Consider the following 16844-nt stretch of genomic DNA (forward strand, 5'->3'; position numbering starts at 1 on the left):
TGTCTATATGGCCAAAGGAGACGAATGCCTTGCTGAATGAAAATTTTTACTGAAGATCTACAAAGCCAATTTAAACAATTTGGCAAATATCATTTCAAGTATGGGAAACCTGCTGAAGGTTTTTGAAAGATAGTAACAAAATAAAAGAAATAGACATACTATCACACTCAGCACTATGTCCCTAGTCTCACCTTATCTAAGGAGAAATTTTTCACTGATACCTTAAGATCATTAATCTCTAAGTTGTTCCCACCAGTAAGCGAAAATTCACAGGTAACAGTTTTCCCTCTGTCTGTGTGCAACATACAAACCAGGTACCACAAATATCAGAGAAGAAATATGTAAGTGTATTCCGAAAAGCTTCTGTTGTTCAAAAACTCACTCACTGCTTGGGAAAACCATCACCCTATACAAGAGATGAAGAGTAAGAGAAGGTAAAGAAACATGACTGATACTAAACTTGTCAAGCAGGAGATACAGTGAGGTCAGAGCAGACAATTCTTAGAGCAAGACCAACTTTGTTTAAAAAAAAATGACACTCTATAGCAACTAGACACAAGGACAACAAAAGTGGAAGAAATCAGAAGGAAAAAGACTGGACCACAGACGAATTAAAAATAAGAAAAAAAAAAAAACCCTTATGTTATCAAAAAGCACCAATAAAGAAAAGTCAAATAGCAAATCAGGGATGACTATCAGTGATATAACAAAAGATTAGTAAAACATACCCATTAAAAATATTAAGATATTCACCTCACACATGTTAGAATGGCTATTATCAAAAAGGGGTAGTCAGTATTGGTGAGGTTGTGGAGAAAAGCGAACCCTTGTGCACTGTTGGTAGGAATGTAAACTGGTGCAGCCATTATGAAGAACAGGATGGAGGTCCTCAAAAAATTAAAATTATAACTAGCATATGATCTAGCAATTCCACTTTGGGGTGTCTATCTTCAGGAAACAAAGTCACCAAGAAGATAGGTGCAGTCCACGTTCACTGCAGCATTACTTATAATAGCTAAAACATAGAAACAACCTAAGTGTCTAACAAGAGACAAATGTATAAAGAAAATGTGGTGTATATATAAATACAGGACTACTGATTAGCCATAAAAAAAGAAGGAAATTCTGCATGTGCAACAACAGGGATGGCTCACGAGGAGATTATGCTAAGTGAAATAAGTCAGAGAAATACAAAAGTTCCATTTTCCAACTACAAGGTAAGTTTTGGAATGTAAGGTTAACTAAAGTCACCTTGCTGGACAAAACTGTATTGTATATTTAAAGTTGCTAAAAGAGTAAACCCTAAAAGTTCTTATCTTAAGAAAATAATGTATCACCTAGGGGCACCTGGGTAGCTCAGTCAGTTAAGTGTCTGCCTTCAGCTCAGGTCATGATCCCAGGGTCCAGGGATCAAACCCCACATCGGGCTCCTTGCTCAGCAGGAAGTCTGCTTCTCCCTCTGCCCCTCACCCAGCTCGTGCTCTCTTTCTCTCAAATAAATAAAATCTTAAAAAAAAAGTGAAACCTACATGAGGTGATAGATGTTCACTAAACTTATTTCCCAATATATACAAATACCAGATCATTATGTTGTACATCTGAAACTAATACAATGTTCTATGTCAATGATAGCTCAATAAAATTGGAAAAAATACTATGATATTGTTTGGCTTATACTGATGGAACGTAAAACTCTGTACCATGAGCGTTGGCAAGGGTGCACTAAAGCAGAAACTTCAACAAATGCATTGCAATCACAGTAGAGACACACACATACACACACATATAGGAAAGAAGGACAAGAAATACAATAAAAAGTTAGCAGAGGTTATCTCTGAGTAGTGACTTTACAGGAGAGTCTTATTTTCCATGTCATTTCTTCTATTTTCCACCAACTATCAGTTTTCACTGTTATAATCAGAATATCATATTTTATTTTTTAACCATACCAGCCTGGAAGATCAAGGTCATGGACACGTGGCCTGTCACATTTCTTATGAGATTTTACCACTTCTTCAGAATGGCACAGAGTCATGTGGATGTCGGTAAGCCGATTAAGGACCTGGTTGGCACCCAGGGCCCAAATTTCAGGTTTATTAAATCCCTTGTTGCCTAGCTACCCATTTTCCAAGCTTAGGGTTCCCTTTCTTGGCACGGTGTGTGGAGACGAAGTTTCTCACCAACATCAAGGACGCTCTCGGGGACATCTCTGGCACCTGGAACGCTCACTCCCCTGGTTCTACTCCAGACTATCTTCTCTGAACTCTACTCCACAGTGTTTATTTTTACCCTGTCTCCGTCTCATTGCTAGCCCATTAACTTCCAACTGTTTGCATCAGCAATGCCTGTCGGCAAAAGCCACTGCGTGTACCCCCATCCGATTTGCACTGATACAGTGCAAAGGCTCGTTGTAAGGTGGTGACACCACTCCTCACTTGTGGCTCAGAAAGAGACTCCAAAGCAGGTCCCAAAGAGGAAGGTCCTCACCATTTTCTGAAATCAGAAAAACCTTACTGAAAAAATACCCATGGTATCTCATGGTTTCTCCCTTAATTTGTGCGCCGCGTTGTTAAGCCCACACCTCCTGGCCCCCGGGAGGTGGGGAGGAAGGAAGATGAGGCAACGTGCACCACAGAGTCCACAGGGACTCCGTCACGTGAGCGGACGTGAGATGTTCTGTTGTGGCGCCCAGCTCCACTGCACCTATCCCACTGCTGTTCCTTGTAGTCTAAGTTTCTACACGGAACAGAAGTTCTCCAGTTCTCTGATTATTTCTGTCTCTCTGGGCCTCCTTTAGTTCAGTTAGAGCTTTGAAGAAGGGCTCGGTGAACAGTGCAGCAGCAAATAAGGTGGTGACTCATCCTTCAGACATGAGGCACTTTATTATTATAAAATAATTTATGAAACTTTTTCCAACAACACAGTAACCTAACCTCAGGGATATTTCCTGTCTTTAATAACTCTTAGCACTGTCCAATAGGAACGTGAGACTCCTTTTCATCTCTCCTTCCAGAAACATTCTTATAAATGAATCTCAACAGTCACCCGCAAATTCCCAGTAAAAACAACTTCTGAAGACACAAAAGGTAGGTATTTTGGATGGGGGCAACAGGCACTCTTAGGACTTAAAAAGCCTGGAGTCACTACCCAATCAGATAAGCCTTTTCAAAGAAAAAATGTGCTCTGGCTGATGGCAGGCGAAGTTAGAGATCTGAAATATGAGAATGACTGGATGTGTCACTAGAGGCTTGCAGATGGAGGACTGCAGCCTCCAGAGGATAAAAGCAGCCTCCAGCTGATGGTCAAGATGAGACAGGGATCTCATTCCTACACCCGCAGGGATCTGACTCTGTTCACAACCTGCATGAGCTTGGAAGGAGATTCTTTCCTCGTCTCCAGATAAGAACCCAGCCCAACGGACAGTCTGATTTTGGACTTATGATATTCTAAGCCAAAACCCTAGGTGAGGGTTCCTCGGGGACTAGGAACTTGTGATTTTCCATCTTCCTTTGATTTTGGCTTTACGATACCTTGAGAACCCCCTGAGCTCAAGCAAGTCAAGCGTACCTGGACTTCTGCTCCACAGAAGCATAAAATTAATACATGAATGCTGTTTTAAGCCCCTAAATTTTTGGTAATTTATTACATAACAACAGAAGACTAAGGTGGGCATTGTTTTGTTTTCTTTATTGGGTTTTTTAGACTCTTATTTTATTATAAAACCACTATATGCTAATTTCCCTACCTTCCTATTCTCTAAAGATTAACAGTGCTAAGTTTCTCCTTTCTCCTTCCAAAAATTCTCTATGAATATGCATGATGTACAGATGTGCCTATATGCATATATGCAGTCTAAAACACACACACACACACACACACACACAATTACACAATGTATTATGTAATAATTTTTCACTTAACTATCTATCTTGGGCATCAATCTAATATCAGAACATGAAAGTCTATCTCACTCTCTGTAACAACCATGCAGGACTGGATTGTGTGTCTGAATCATTTTCTAAGAAACCAGTCCCCTACTGAAGGACATGTTAAATGATGAAGTGGTAACAACTTCACTTTCCATTTGCTATTTACAAGTAGCTAGACTTGTTATTTTCCATTCTTCTTTTTTTTTTTTTAAAGATTATATTTATTTATTTGACAGAGAGAGAGAGAGCCAGCGAGAGAGGGAACACAAGGAGGGGGAGTGGGAGAGGAAGAAGCAGGCTCCCAGCAGAGGAGCCTGACACAGGGCTCGATTCCAAAACGCTGGGATCACGCCCTGAGCCGAAGGCAGATGCTTAACGACTGAGCCACCCAGGCGCCCCTATTTTCCATTATTCTGTGAGACTCTCACTAGGTAACTTCCTAGAGATGAACTGGCCGAAGGGTAAACGCAGTTGCAGTTTTGACCAACAGTGCAAACTGCTAACCAGAATGGTTGCACCAATTACATCGACACGGATATCGTATGATATCATATGGCAAGGGTCTCCTTCTCTACAATCGTGCTGTCATTGGATTCTGTCAATTTTATAAAATTTTTGACAATAGGCTAGGTGAATGATGCTCTCTAACTATTATGGCTCATGTTTCTCTCATGATTGCAATGAATCATTTCATATTTTGGGGGGACGATTTCAATCTTTTTTCTATGATGTGCCATTTACATCTTTTGCCCATTTTTCTCCTGGTGCATTCACCATTTTCCTACCAATTTATATAAGCTTTTAATGTATGTATTAAGGCAATCAGATGTTTACCAATTAAGGGCATAAAAGTATTTCTCACACTTTGTTTTCTTTTGATTTTATTTACTACAGAGAAATTTTCATGTTAGGGGAGATACACTGGTCTTTTCCTTTGGGGCTTCTGGATTAAATTTCATGCTTAGAATCTTTCTGGAACTAGGAGTCTGTGATTTTTCTACCTTTCTTTTTCTAATGGGACTCCATTCACTGCTCTTTTAGGAATCCCTGGCTCCCAACAAACACTATTTTATTTATAGAGATAAGCTCCAGAACACTATGCCAGGCTCTCTTTTTTTCTTAGAGCACTACTGACACATCTACACAAATAAATTCATGTTCTCATCTCTACCGATTCATTTGACAGGGGATTAATTCATGTGTCAGTGATAAGTGGCCTGATTCACATAATCCTGACCTTAAAAAAAAAAAAAAAAAAGCCTAACTTTATATTTGGGTCAGAATGCACTGAAAGATGGTAGTTTTTCTTTCTCTTGTGTTTCGTAAAGATATTTAGGAATTCTCACTTGGCATTCTGTGCATTGAACACATGACACAGAAGACAGCAATGGGAAGGGAGAGGGAGGTGATGAGGCAAGATGAGTGGGCAGGCACTCACCACCATAAAGACACGAGGACTGGTCTTTATTTAATTTACGTTTTCCTTCTCTTATTACATGTAAATAGGAAACTACCAGACTGCGAGAAATGACATTTCTCACAAAGAAAGTCTGACGGAGTTCTACAGGGTCCGAGCGAATAAAACCCTGTTGGCTCTTGGACCTAAGGGAAAATGCCGTCTGAACCTGACAGACAGGCTTCTCTCTGCCTGCTCCTCTGACTACTAAAATTATGTTTGAAGAGCAAAGAATTCAAGCTAGGTCTACAGAGAGAAAAAGAAAAATAATTAAAAGGATCATTAAAGTCTTCACCACATTTTCTCTACTCTCAATATTAGCACTGAAGAAAATCACCGCAATAAAAGACTCGTCAACAGGCACATAAACTAGGGCACAATTACTACAGAACACTACAGAGAGGAGTAGGATTGAAGTTTTTCATCACTACTGAATTATACGTAAGAAATAAAATTCATGATACACTTAGCCCTTGTATATACTGCTGGGCACTGTGCAGGATGAATGCAAAGATACAGTTCCAGGGGCGTCTGGGTGGCTCAGTCGCTTGAGTGTCCAACTCTTGATTTCAGCTCAGGTCATGATCTCAGAGTTGTGAGATCGAGCCCCGCATCGGGCTCCATGCTGGGCGTGTAGTGATTGAGACTCTCTCTCTCTGCCTCTCCCTCTGCCCCTACCCCTGCCCCACACATGCACGTGCTCTCTCTCTAAAAAAATAAAAGACTGCAACTCTTAAAAAAAAAAAAAAGCTAGAATTCCAGCCCCCACGTAGGTATTTGGCCTTGCTTGCCCCTCTGTCACCTTTTGCTGTTCTGATGATCATGTAATACAAGTCTCCACGGTATAAATGGCAATAATAGAAATAGCTGGGCGCTCCCCCAGCAGCTGCGCAAATCCAGTATTACCAACTGCTCACCCCTCCCTCAGTGATATCTGCCGCACACCTTCTCAGAGGTAACCACTACCATGAAATTGGTCTTTAAAATGATCATGTTTTCCTTTAGACTCTTAGAAGAAATGTATATATGTATTTAAGAGTACACGTGTGTATCCCTAAACAGCATACTCTTTACAGCCTCATGCTAACCTCACATGAATGGTTTCAACCATCTTCTTTTGCAACTTGGCTTTTGCTGTCCAACAGTGTCTAAGCTGCATCCATGTGGACACGCGTGGTACTAATATCTTCTTTGTGCACAGTGTTCTGCGATGACTATGCCACAACACATTTACCCATTTTCCAATCAAGAGCTACTTAGCTGGCTTCAGATGTTTAGCTATTACAAACAATGCAGCTATGAACAGTCTAGAACACACCTTCCTGTGTACATGTGTAAGAGTTTCTCTAAGGTTCTACCTGGGAATGGGATTTCTGGACTTCTGTGGTCTTGCTTTAGTATCATCATTTGTTCAATTCATGTTTTACCTTTTTTGCTTTGCCATCTTTTATTTATTACTACAGGGAAAATAAAATTTCATTCCAAAAGGGCAACTACCTTTCTCTCCCCTTTCTTCTTCCCAAACATGTTACAGGGAACTCCCACTCTCAACTTGAAAGCAACCTCTGAGCAAAAGGACTGCATTCAGGGGAAGAGTCACAGCCCTACGTTTAAATGGGAAATAAGTATCATCTGGCAAGCCCATCAGGTTAGAGTTTCTACCAGAGTACAATGACTTAGGGCTTACTCATGCATCCTTTCCACCCAACATCCTTCAGAATCCTCAAGACAGCTTCCCAAAACACAGATCCTCCTCAAAATCCTTGAAAGGCATTCAAACTCAAAATTCCTTATACTCTGTGACTTTCCTTTATCTTTCCACCTTCATATTCTCTTACAACCAAAACACCCATACCCCACTGCAGCCATGCTGATAATTCCCCTTCTCTCACCCTGTGTCTGCCAGCCCAAGTCTTGCCTGGCTTTCAGCATCTTGACTAAGTGGCTCATTTAAACTCTCCCACACTTTCCTTGCACCATGATGGGTATGAGAAAAAGGAAGAGAAGAGAAGAGAAGAGAAGAGAAGAGAAGAGAAGAGAAGAGAAAGAGAGAGAGAGAGAGAGAGAGAGAGAGAGAGAGAGAGAGAGAAAGAAAGAAAGAAAGAAAGAAAGAAAGAAAGAAAGAAAGAAAAAGGAAGGAGGGAGGGAGGGAGGAAAGAAAGGAAGAGAGAGAGAAAGAAAAAGAAAGAAAAAAAAGAAAGAGAGAGAGAGGGAAGAAAGAAAGAAAGAAAGAAAGAAAGAAAGAAAGAAAGAAAGAAAAGAAAAGAAAAGAAAAGAAAAGAAAAGAAAAGAAACGAAACCCCAAACAAATAAACGAACAAACAAAAAACCCAACATTCAAAGCAGTCTTCACTACGCAGTTTTTCTAATATGGCTATACTTTCCTTAAAATTAGTACTTGAGGCCAAGGGCTCATATCTTAATCTTCACTGTCCCTATAATGATTATAGATGTAATAAATAAGTTATATCTGCCAGTGTCAGGCAAAACTTGAGATAAACTCTTGCACACACACTAGAGAAGAGGCATTCTAGACTGCTCATAGCAGCATTATCTGTAATAGCGAATGTAAGTAATGGGTTAAGTTCAACTTTAGGGAGAATAAATGCTGAATGGTTCTGATGGACGTTAAGACACGTGGCCTCAAAATATGGCATCCTGACCAACAGTATTTTAAGCTAAATAAATAGAAGAAATGGCATGTGAAGGAAGGTTCTTCGGACCTGCACCTAAAGCACCTCACCAAGTCCTCCTGTGAGAGGAGTCCTCCCTGTACCTGGAGGAAAGGAGCATCCTGATTTCTGAAAACAAGGAACACAGAGGACTATGAATGTTCATCCTTGGTCAATTTGCCCCAGTTTACTAGAGTTAGCTCATTTCTGTCCTGTCCTTGCCTAACTTTTCACTCTTCATCAAACCTAGCATTAACACACTCAGGTGAACCATGTCTTTGGGTCTTCATTTCCTTATGAAGGCTCCTGTGTCACCGAAATCTTCTATTAAATAAATGTGTTTGCTCTTGTTAATCTGTCTTTGGTAAGGAGGTTCCCAGTGGAGAACTTAGAAGGGTAGGGAAAAGATATTTTTCCTCCCCCAGAGTTCTTAACATGGATCCTCTTCATGTGAACGAACACATCTGCATTCCCCAAAGATAATCCCAACATGGAAACATGTCTTGCATCATCCACAAATTTAGAAATGGAGAAAGAAATAATTGAAAAAGGATTGCATTTAAAAGGAATTCTCAATTTCAGTATCCAAACACTCTGAAAAAGAGGATGAGGTTTGGGCTAACTTATCAGAAAGAACAGCATACCGATAAAACAAAAGGAAAACCGAGATAAGCTAGAAAGAAACACCTGAATTTCAACATGCTTGGATTATTTTAAGAACCAGCAAAAAGAAGTAAAACACAACTCAAGAAAGGATAAGTAATTACCTGCATGAGCAGAGAGAGGTGAGTGTGGTCGAGGCAATGCTGGTGACTGTCCATTGCCTATCAAGCTTTTCCGGTTGCTTGTTCGGCAACTGTGAAAAAGAAAAACAAAATCAAAGTTTTAAAAAGCAAATATAACGTCAGTAATGTCCAGGTATATTCAACATACACATGTACTAGAGGTTCAGCAACGTATCTGCTCATGGCTTACATTTTTGCAAGTTAATATGCACTAATATTTAAGGCACGGTTGCCTCCTGAATACTAGAAAATATAATGTATTCATATAGCATAACACCATCAGTATTCCTCACCACCAGTGAGGTTATAATCAAATGCCTTCTTTCCACTCCTTGCTGCAAATAGGTGACACGCCATACACCCAAGTGATAAATTAAGGATTCAAATCAGCAAACCACAGGTAGCATCTCTGTTGACATGAAATTTCTAATACAAAATTACATGCAATGAAGCGCAATGGCGTTCATCTTACAATGATACACTAATTAAAAATCTAATTATTTAGACAAATTTCCTAGCTGTGCCTTTTGTCAATAGAACAGCCGGTGCCCAAGATGTATTTCACTCCTGATGCATTTTTCATCTTGTATACTCCATTCAAACTCCTCATTCAGGTAAATACTTTGGAATCATAAAAACAGATTCCAGTTGGTATTAAACCAATAGCGAAAGCCTTTTGCCAGAGGCACACTATCTGCTGTTTTTATCCTGGGTACCCACTCGGTAGAAACACACTGCTACATTTGGGCAAAGGGCAACAACTTTTTCCTGTTTCTGCCAGGACCAAGTTATAAAATGCCTATTTGGATTCGGAAGTAACTCTCACAAGCAGCAAAGAATAAGATAACCGTGAAACTGGTTGATGATGAGGTGAATATTCTCTTCCTTTCCTTTCCTTTTCCTTCAATGCAGGCTGGCACTGCATTCTCTACTAGCAGTAAAGCAGTGAGGAAAAGGGGAATAAAACCCAGCAAGTTACCTCATGGAATTCACCTTTAATAAGGTTCAGGGCACTGTGATTCTGTCCTCCTACACCCGGGAGTTTATTGTAATGTCTTCCACCATTTAAGGTTTACTGTAATGTCTTCTTTAATTCAGAATATACCTGTTATAACAGGCTCTTCAAAGAGAAGTTTTCACCTAACTTCTAAATTAGGTGTCGTGGACGTATTTGAGAGTTTGCACAGAATATCTGAAAGGAATATCTCTCAATATTCAAATAATACATTTCAAAACCAAACTCAATTTCTTTCAGCAATATTGACTTGGGAACCAATCCTCTCCCTTAAAGGTTTGCTGCTTATTATCATTTGTCAACATCCCCATATTTATAATTTCTTAAGGTCAGGCTGCATCATTTTATGTTCCATACTGGAACAATCAACATCCCTTAGCATTATCTGTGAGTGTAATTAAGATCATGTTTACTCAGCCTTAAAGAAGTTGCTGATTAAGAATACACCCTTGATACTTAATTATAAAGGTGGATTGTGATATTATCAACTCATCTATCAAGAACCATATTTGACCTATTAAATTCAAAATTCATAATCATTAAATCAGACAGTATGATTGTTTTAAAGATACTTTATAATTTATTTAGTGTTAATTCAAATTAATGTCTTCTTTCATTCCAATACAGGAATATTAAACATATCAACTTGCTAATGTTAATAAAAGAAATTACAAGTGACAGATTTATACCCTGGAAATCTCAGCAAAATTATTTAATTTAAACAAATTAACTGAAATACGAGTTAACTGCTAGAAAAATGGCTATCTATATTATTTTTCACATTTAGTTTGTGATATAAATCACTTATGAAGATTTTCTCTTGACATTCCATTATTAGGGTTTATATATGTAAATAAAATTTTCAGTAAGAAACGTAAATCAACAGAAATAGTAACCTAATGAGTATCTTAAATAGGGATACCCATGAAATACAAGAACTTCAAATCTAGAAAATGGTATTTCTTGAAGAAAACCTTTTTAAAAAAGTGAATTTTCCTAACAAACATATAGAATGACTAATACACTACAATGGGCAAAATAAATAGACAACAATTTAGATTTAAAACAAAGAAAAACAAAAGAAATTTTCAAAATTACATCAGTTATTTAAAGTCTACCAGGAAGAGGCAGGAAAGTTCTGATTTTAAAAATGTGACTCAAAAAAAAAAAAAAATCTCACAAAGAAATCTCTAAATAAAACCTGGAATAGAATATCTTGTTTGCTTACTGTAAAAAATATAAAAATACAAAGTATAAAAATATGATAAAAGTTTATATTACATTCATTCTGTGTTTGCCTACTCTCTATAAAGACTTGTAATCTTTACAAACCAATGATTATGAATGCAATTTAGAGCAAGAGAAAAAAGGATTCTTCATCTATGAATATAGGAGCAAAAAAAAATAGTTAAAAACAAGGTACAGGGAATATTTTATACAAAACCTTAAATAATCAGAGGCATATCTTATTGACAAATGCTATGAACAATCAAAGCTGAAAGGCTCTTCTCTAACCCCTCTCAGGATCTGGAGCATGAACGTAGAGACAATATTAAAATTACAATAGACTTGAACTTTCTTGAATCTCTCAACAATGAAACAGGAAGCTTTTAAACATGAAATACAAAACCAGACTTTATAAAATACAGGACAAGACAGATTCCTTATACAATACACAAAACAAATCTCTATATTGTGAAGTAGGGTCTTGGCCTTGCAAACAAATTAATTTATTGCTAACATTCTTAAGGGTAAAGAGGAATTTTATACTGTATTTAATCCCCAAATACCTAATTCTTGATATATATACACATATATATGCTTTTAAAATCCTGGGGTCCTGCTGAGATATTCTGTAGACAACTTTCCACAGGTGGGAAAGACTGGCAGTCAACCAATCTCAGTATAGCTTGCTTCCAATATCTGACAGTCACCTCATTTTATTGCTCTAGGTACCTGGTTCCCAATGAATGAATTAAAATCTGATTTTAGGGGCACCTGGGTGGCTCAGTCAGTTGTGTCGGGCTCTTGATCTCTACACAGGTCTTGATCTCAGGATTGTGAGTTCAAGCACGACACTGAGCTCCACACTGGGCATGGAGCCTACTTAAAAAAATGAATAAAAAATAAAATAAAATCTGATTTTAACCCATAGTAAAATAATTTCTAGTTGGTAGGACCTATGAGTGTTTACTACCTACACTGCCACAGTACGTAGCACTGCCCACATTGATGACACTGGTACAAAATGCTGAGCTGACCTCTGGGGTCATCATTCAGTCATCCAGGTTATCACACTCTTTCCTGCAGATGTAGGGAGAAGCTCATGGCATCCAAGGGCAAAACGGGCTCCCCAACTGGTGGTGACTGCGCCATACTCATTTAATCCATAAAATGAAGAAAGAGGAGATACACTGCCACTTGGACAAAATCAAGGTTTGTTCCCTATCCCCAGCATTACTAAGTCGATTCAGCCTTGCTTGCTTTTTCTCAAGCAGAGTCATCCCAGGAAAAAACAGGGGATGTCCTAACAGGTAAAACAGAAATACCACTTCTGCAGCAGAAATCTCGACTTGCTTAAAATTTATCCTCGTCTAAACATTTGAGCTTGTAGAATCGTCTCCCATGTTCAGCCTTCAGAACAAAGGTGTACGACTGCAAAAGTAAAACTGGAGAACAGCTATAAACTCAAGTTTCAGTCAGGCATCCCCGAGTGCATTCTCTCCACTCCACTCTTTAGAAAGGAATGGAAGCCATTCCCCCGCCTCTGCTTGGATCTGGAAGCCAAACACAGGAATATCCACTCCCCACGGGGCACCTCCACCCTTTAGGTCTCCACTTGAAGCAACACATGGAGGCACTTGGCCTCCGGATCACATGTGCAGTTTGTTCTATCAGTGTGGAAAGTGACACAATGGCATGGACTCTTTATGTGCAAAATTTGGATTGAGGCCAAGAAGCAGCCACAGACAACCTGAGACAAAGGCAAGGCAAAGGCCAACAGTGGACCAGGACAGACTCTGATGATGCCAAGTAAGGATTTCTCTTTACCTCATTCCTTAGGTTCCTCCGCCCACGGATGAGCTACACACAGACACACAATGCTTGCACGGTAAAACAAATACTGCTGACCTCGGAGGTGGGATCTGAGAAGAATGGAAAGTGGAAAGGCAATGACGGAACTTCGGAGTGGGGCTGGGAGGCAAGACAGGCAGAGACAGAATGCCCTAGAGGAACATCAGGGATGGGGGGAGGGGATGTGCTGTAGAGTGACACAAGGCCAGCACAGGAAAGCGCTTTGTCTGCCTAGCAGATGAAGTGAGGATTGCACAGGGCACCCCTCCTGGTCTGAGTTCACAGAGCATTCTACAAGGAACTGGTTCATTTCCTAATCAACGCCAACAGTACCTTCCATCTGCCAGGAAGATAAAGAGACAGATGCTGCATTTTATTTTTTTCAAAGATTTTATTTATTTATTTGAGAGAGAGACAGAGAGCACGCAGAGGGAGAGTGAGAGAGAGAAGCAGACCCCCCCCCCAAGTGGGGAGCCCAACACGGGGTTTGGTGCCCTGAGCCGAAGGCAGACAAGCTTAACTGACTGAGCCACTCGGGCGCCCAGAGACAGATCCTGCATTTTACCATCTAAGTCAGGCCTGCCTCAAAAGTGTGAGGGAGGAGAGGTGTGGGGGCTACCACGCTGAAGGAGAGGAGGGGAAGGTGGTGTACACATTTTGGGTCCAAAGCAACAACATTCTTTATCTGCGCAGGTTGTCCTTATGCTGAGGGTTCCAATGAAGGGCTTGGCAGGACCTGTAAACCTTTCACATCTGAATCTGTCACATCTCTTCTGGCCAAAGAACCTGTTAATTATTCCCGACTAGGTCTGTGAAAGCTGGAAGGCCCACCAGACCGTGGCCTATTGCAACTGTTCTGAAGAGCTGAGATTCAGCTTCATTTTAAATTACATTCATTTTGAGACACGAATACTCATCATGTCTGACCATAGCAAGACGCAAGGCAGAGGGGAAACCCGAACAGGCATTCACAGCTGATTTGAAAGGCCAAAGCTCGGTACGGCGTACGAATGGCCATGACTGAGGGGCAGTGATCACACAGTGAGTGGACTGCACAGGAAGGGCCCCAGGAATTCAGATGCTAGGCTATCGTTTATTAGTTCCTCTTGATGAAAAATTGGATAAATGTGCACAGTAGACCAATTAAAGACCACAGCTTTACTGGATGTGAACATCTGTTATTCTGTACCTTAACAGAATCAGAACGTTTGAATATTTCCTCATGGAAAAGGAAAGCTCCGGGGGAGGAAAGCGGGCATGACTGGGAGCGCAACGGTGCGGCTCCTGTGGTTTTGCGGACTACGTGTTATAAACCAGGCAGGCTTCAGCTTCCCTCTCTGTACAATGAACGCACTACACCAAGGGAGAAACAGAGTCCTACATTTTTCTTTTGTCTCAGACATTTTATTTATTTTTTTTTTTATTTTTATTTTTTTTTAAAGATTTTATTTATTTATGTGATAGAGAGACAGCCAGAGAGAGAGGGAACGCAGCAGGGGGAGTGGGAGAGGAAGAAGCAGGCTCACAGCAGAGGAGCCCGATGTGGGACTCGATCCCGGTACGCCAGGATCACGCCCTGAGCCGAAGGCAGACGCTTTAACGACTGCACTACCCAGGCGCCCCGAGTCTCAGACATTTTAAAAAAAATAGACAAAAACCCCAGAAAAATAATAATTGCCATCACTTGGGAGGAACAACTGTATCATTTTGTCCTATTTGTTCCCAATCATATAGCAGAGAGAGGGGGACGTGTACCCTCTGACATGCAAACCATCAACATTTTCCACTCCCCGACCAGACAACTACTAACAATTGTGGCTTATAGCTTTCTCATTCTTTTTTGGAACTTGAGCACTACATACGTGCATCTAATGAACAACACCTGTGTACGTGTTACAGCTTCACGAGTGGTTTCTCATACCAGGAAGAAATGACAAAGATGTGGGATTGTGCAGAAGAGATGAATGGCTTGCCTTTCAGTGGCTCATTACGCTTGATACAGTGGACTCCCCCAGGGGATTACCTGATTTTCTAAGGGTGGACAACTTCCATGGTCTTTCTACTGACTAGACTGTTGTAAAACTCTGTAGGGGTAGAAGTTAAATTGTAGTAAGGCCGGGATTCTTGTTCACAAAATGAAAATGAATTTTGTATGGTACAGACACAACTCATTATCTCCGTGGAGAGATGATCCCAAACACTTAATAGCATTGTCCTACAAGATATTAACCAGTTCTGCACCTACTGGCAAATTCATGTCATCATTCCTGATGTAAAAAATTATCTATATACATATATATATACACACACATACACGCACATATACATGCACATACGTATATGTTTATCTACATGGGGTTTTCACAATCTTTTAATCTTTTTTAATATGTTATGCTACCCTCATTAATTAATAATAAAATCTTTAACATATGGACATTTTATATTTCTGGACAGTGGTGCGTTTTGACTTTTGCATAAAGTACACTTTGGCACACACTATAAATTATAGGTATTCTGCAACTTACTTTTTTCACTCAACATGTATTTTTGAGATTTAACCATGGCAACATAAATATATGGGTCTAATGCATTCCTTTTTTAGATTATTCACTTGAAGCAAATTTTAGAATTCTTAAAATGCACTAAAATTATATATATCATGGACATTTCTTTTTCCTTTTCTGCAACATAAAAGATCACTTCTGTATGTTTGCAAATCAGACTGCAAAACCCTTGGGAAGTATCTTTGAGGCTGTATTTTGAAAGAAAAGTTATACTAAGCAACATAAAGCAAATCTTCCTTAAAATCTGTGGACACCTTCCCCCAAATCCTGCTTACTCCTTCAGAGGCTGCTCTGTTCCCATCTCCACTTCTGCCTTCATACTATTATTGTCTTCTCCCAGAAGTAACTTTTTGTCTTTCTGAGGTAAATCAATCTCCCTTTATCCGGGCTTCTTCAAGCCTACAGATCTCCCCCTTTTTCTGAACAGTTCAGAAAGCAGCAGAGAACCAGGCATCAGTATTTCTATCTCTGTGACATCCTTTCTTACTCTTGTGAAGCCAAGCACGCCGGCTTCCAACTTCCGGGCCATGAAATCTGGGCTCCACAAAGGCTTTCAGTAATTCATTCAACAAATTACTTTTGTAACATATGCTGGGTATACTTTAACCAGTAAAAATCCCTGCTGCCCTCCAGGGGCTTACCTCCTGGAGAAAGAAGCAGACAGTAAACACAACCAATGAGTCCATTTCTACTATACTATGGGAGACAGTGAGGACATTTATAGTGGGAGAGATGGTGATGAAGGGAAAGAATGCAGAAGTAGGACGGGGAGTGGGGAGCGCCAATGAGGGACATCACAGTCACACAGAGGTGGTCAGGAAAGGCCTCTCTGGAGAGGGGAGGAGTGAATGAGACCAGAAGGATGAGGCAACCAGCATTCACAAAGAGAAGCAAATGGCCCTGAGACAGGAGCCAAACAGGCAGTGGAGAGAGGGCAGGGGCAGATCTGTAGCAGCTGCGAGGACACAGCATGGAGATCAGTTTCTAGCCCGGGTGAAAAGGAAAGCTGTTGGAAGGTTCTCAACATAATCTGACTTTTGTCTAAAGAGGAGGGTTCAGGCTACTAGATTAAAATAACCAAAGGAGGAAGTCCGGAAGCCAGTTAGGAAGTTAAGCTGATGTGCTCACAACTCCCGTGATTGTACTTTACAATATTTTCTTTAAAACACTAACTTTTATAACAAAATGGCCCTCAAACTCAGTGCAAGCATTATGCTAGCCCATGCCCTCTTATACAGCACCAACCAAACGGAGGAATAGCAAGCACTCATAGTGTGGGGTTGGCCAAGCCCGAGCGCTATCCACCTCGGCACATTTGCACCAACATAATGACCTAGTTCACAGTTAT

The 16844-nt window shown here is 40.2% G+C and overlaps 1 protein-coding gene across 14 annotated transcripts in view; it reads right to left on the reverse strand.

Annotated features, from left to right (window-relative positions):
• The window catches only part of MAST4 (microtubule associated serine/threonine kinase family member 4), a 537673-nt gene that overhangs the window by 104132 nt on the left and 416697 nt on the right, over nucleotides 1-16844 (reverse strand). For all 14 annotated transcript variants that reach the window (XM_087862106.1, XM_087862104.1, XM_045794229.2 and 11 more), the window contains one exon: nucleotides 8825-8913. In XM_087862106.1, the coding sequence (XP_087718232.1) occupies nucleotides 8825-8913 (89 nt within the window). The remainder of the gene's footprint in view (nucleotides 1-8824; nucleotides 8914-16844) is intronic.

The sequence above is a fragment of the Ursus americanus genome, chromosome 5, assembly GCF_024610735.1.
Source record: "Ursus americanus isolate L20-20 chromosome 5, mUrsAme1.1.p, whole genome shotgun sequence".
Taxonomy (NCBI): domain Eukaryota; kingdom Metazoa; phylum Chordata; class Mammalia; order Carnivora; family Ursidae; genus Ursus; species Ursus americanus.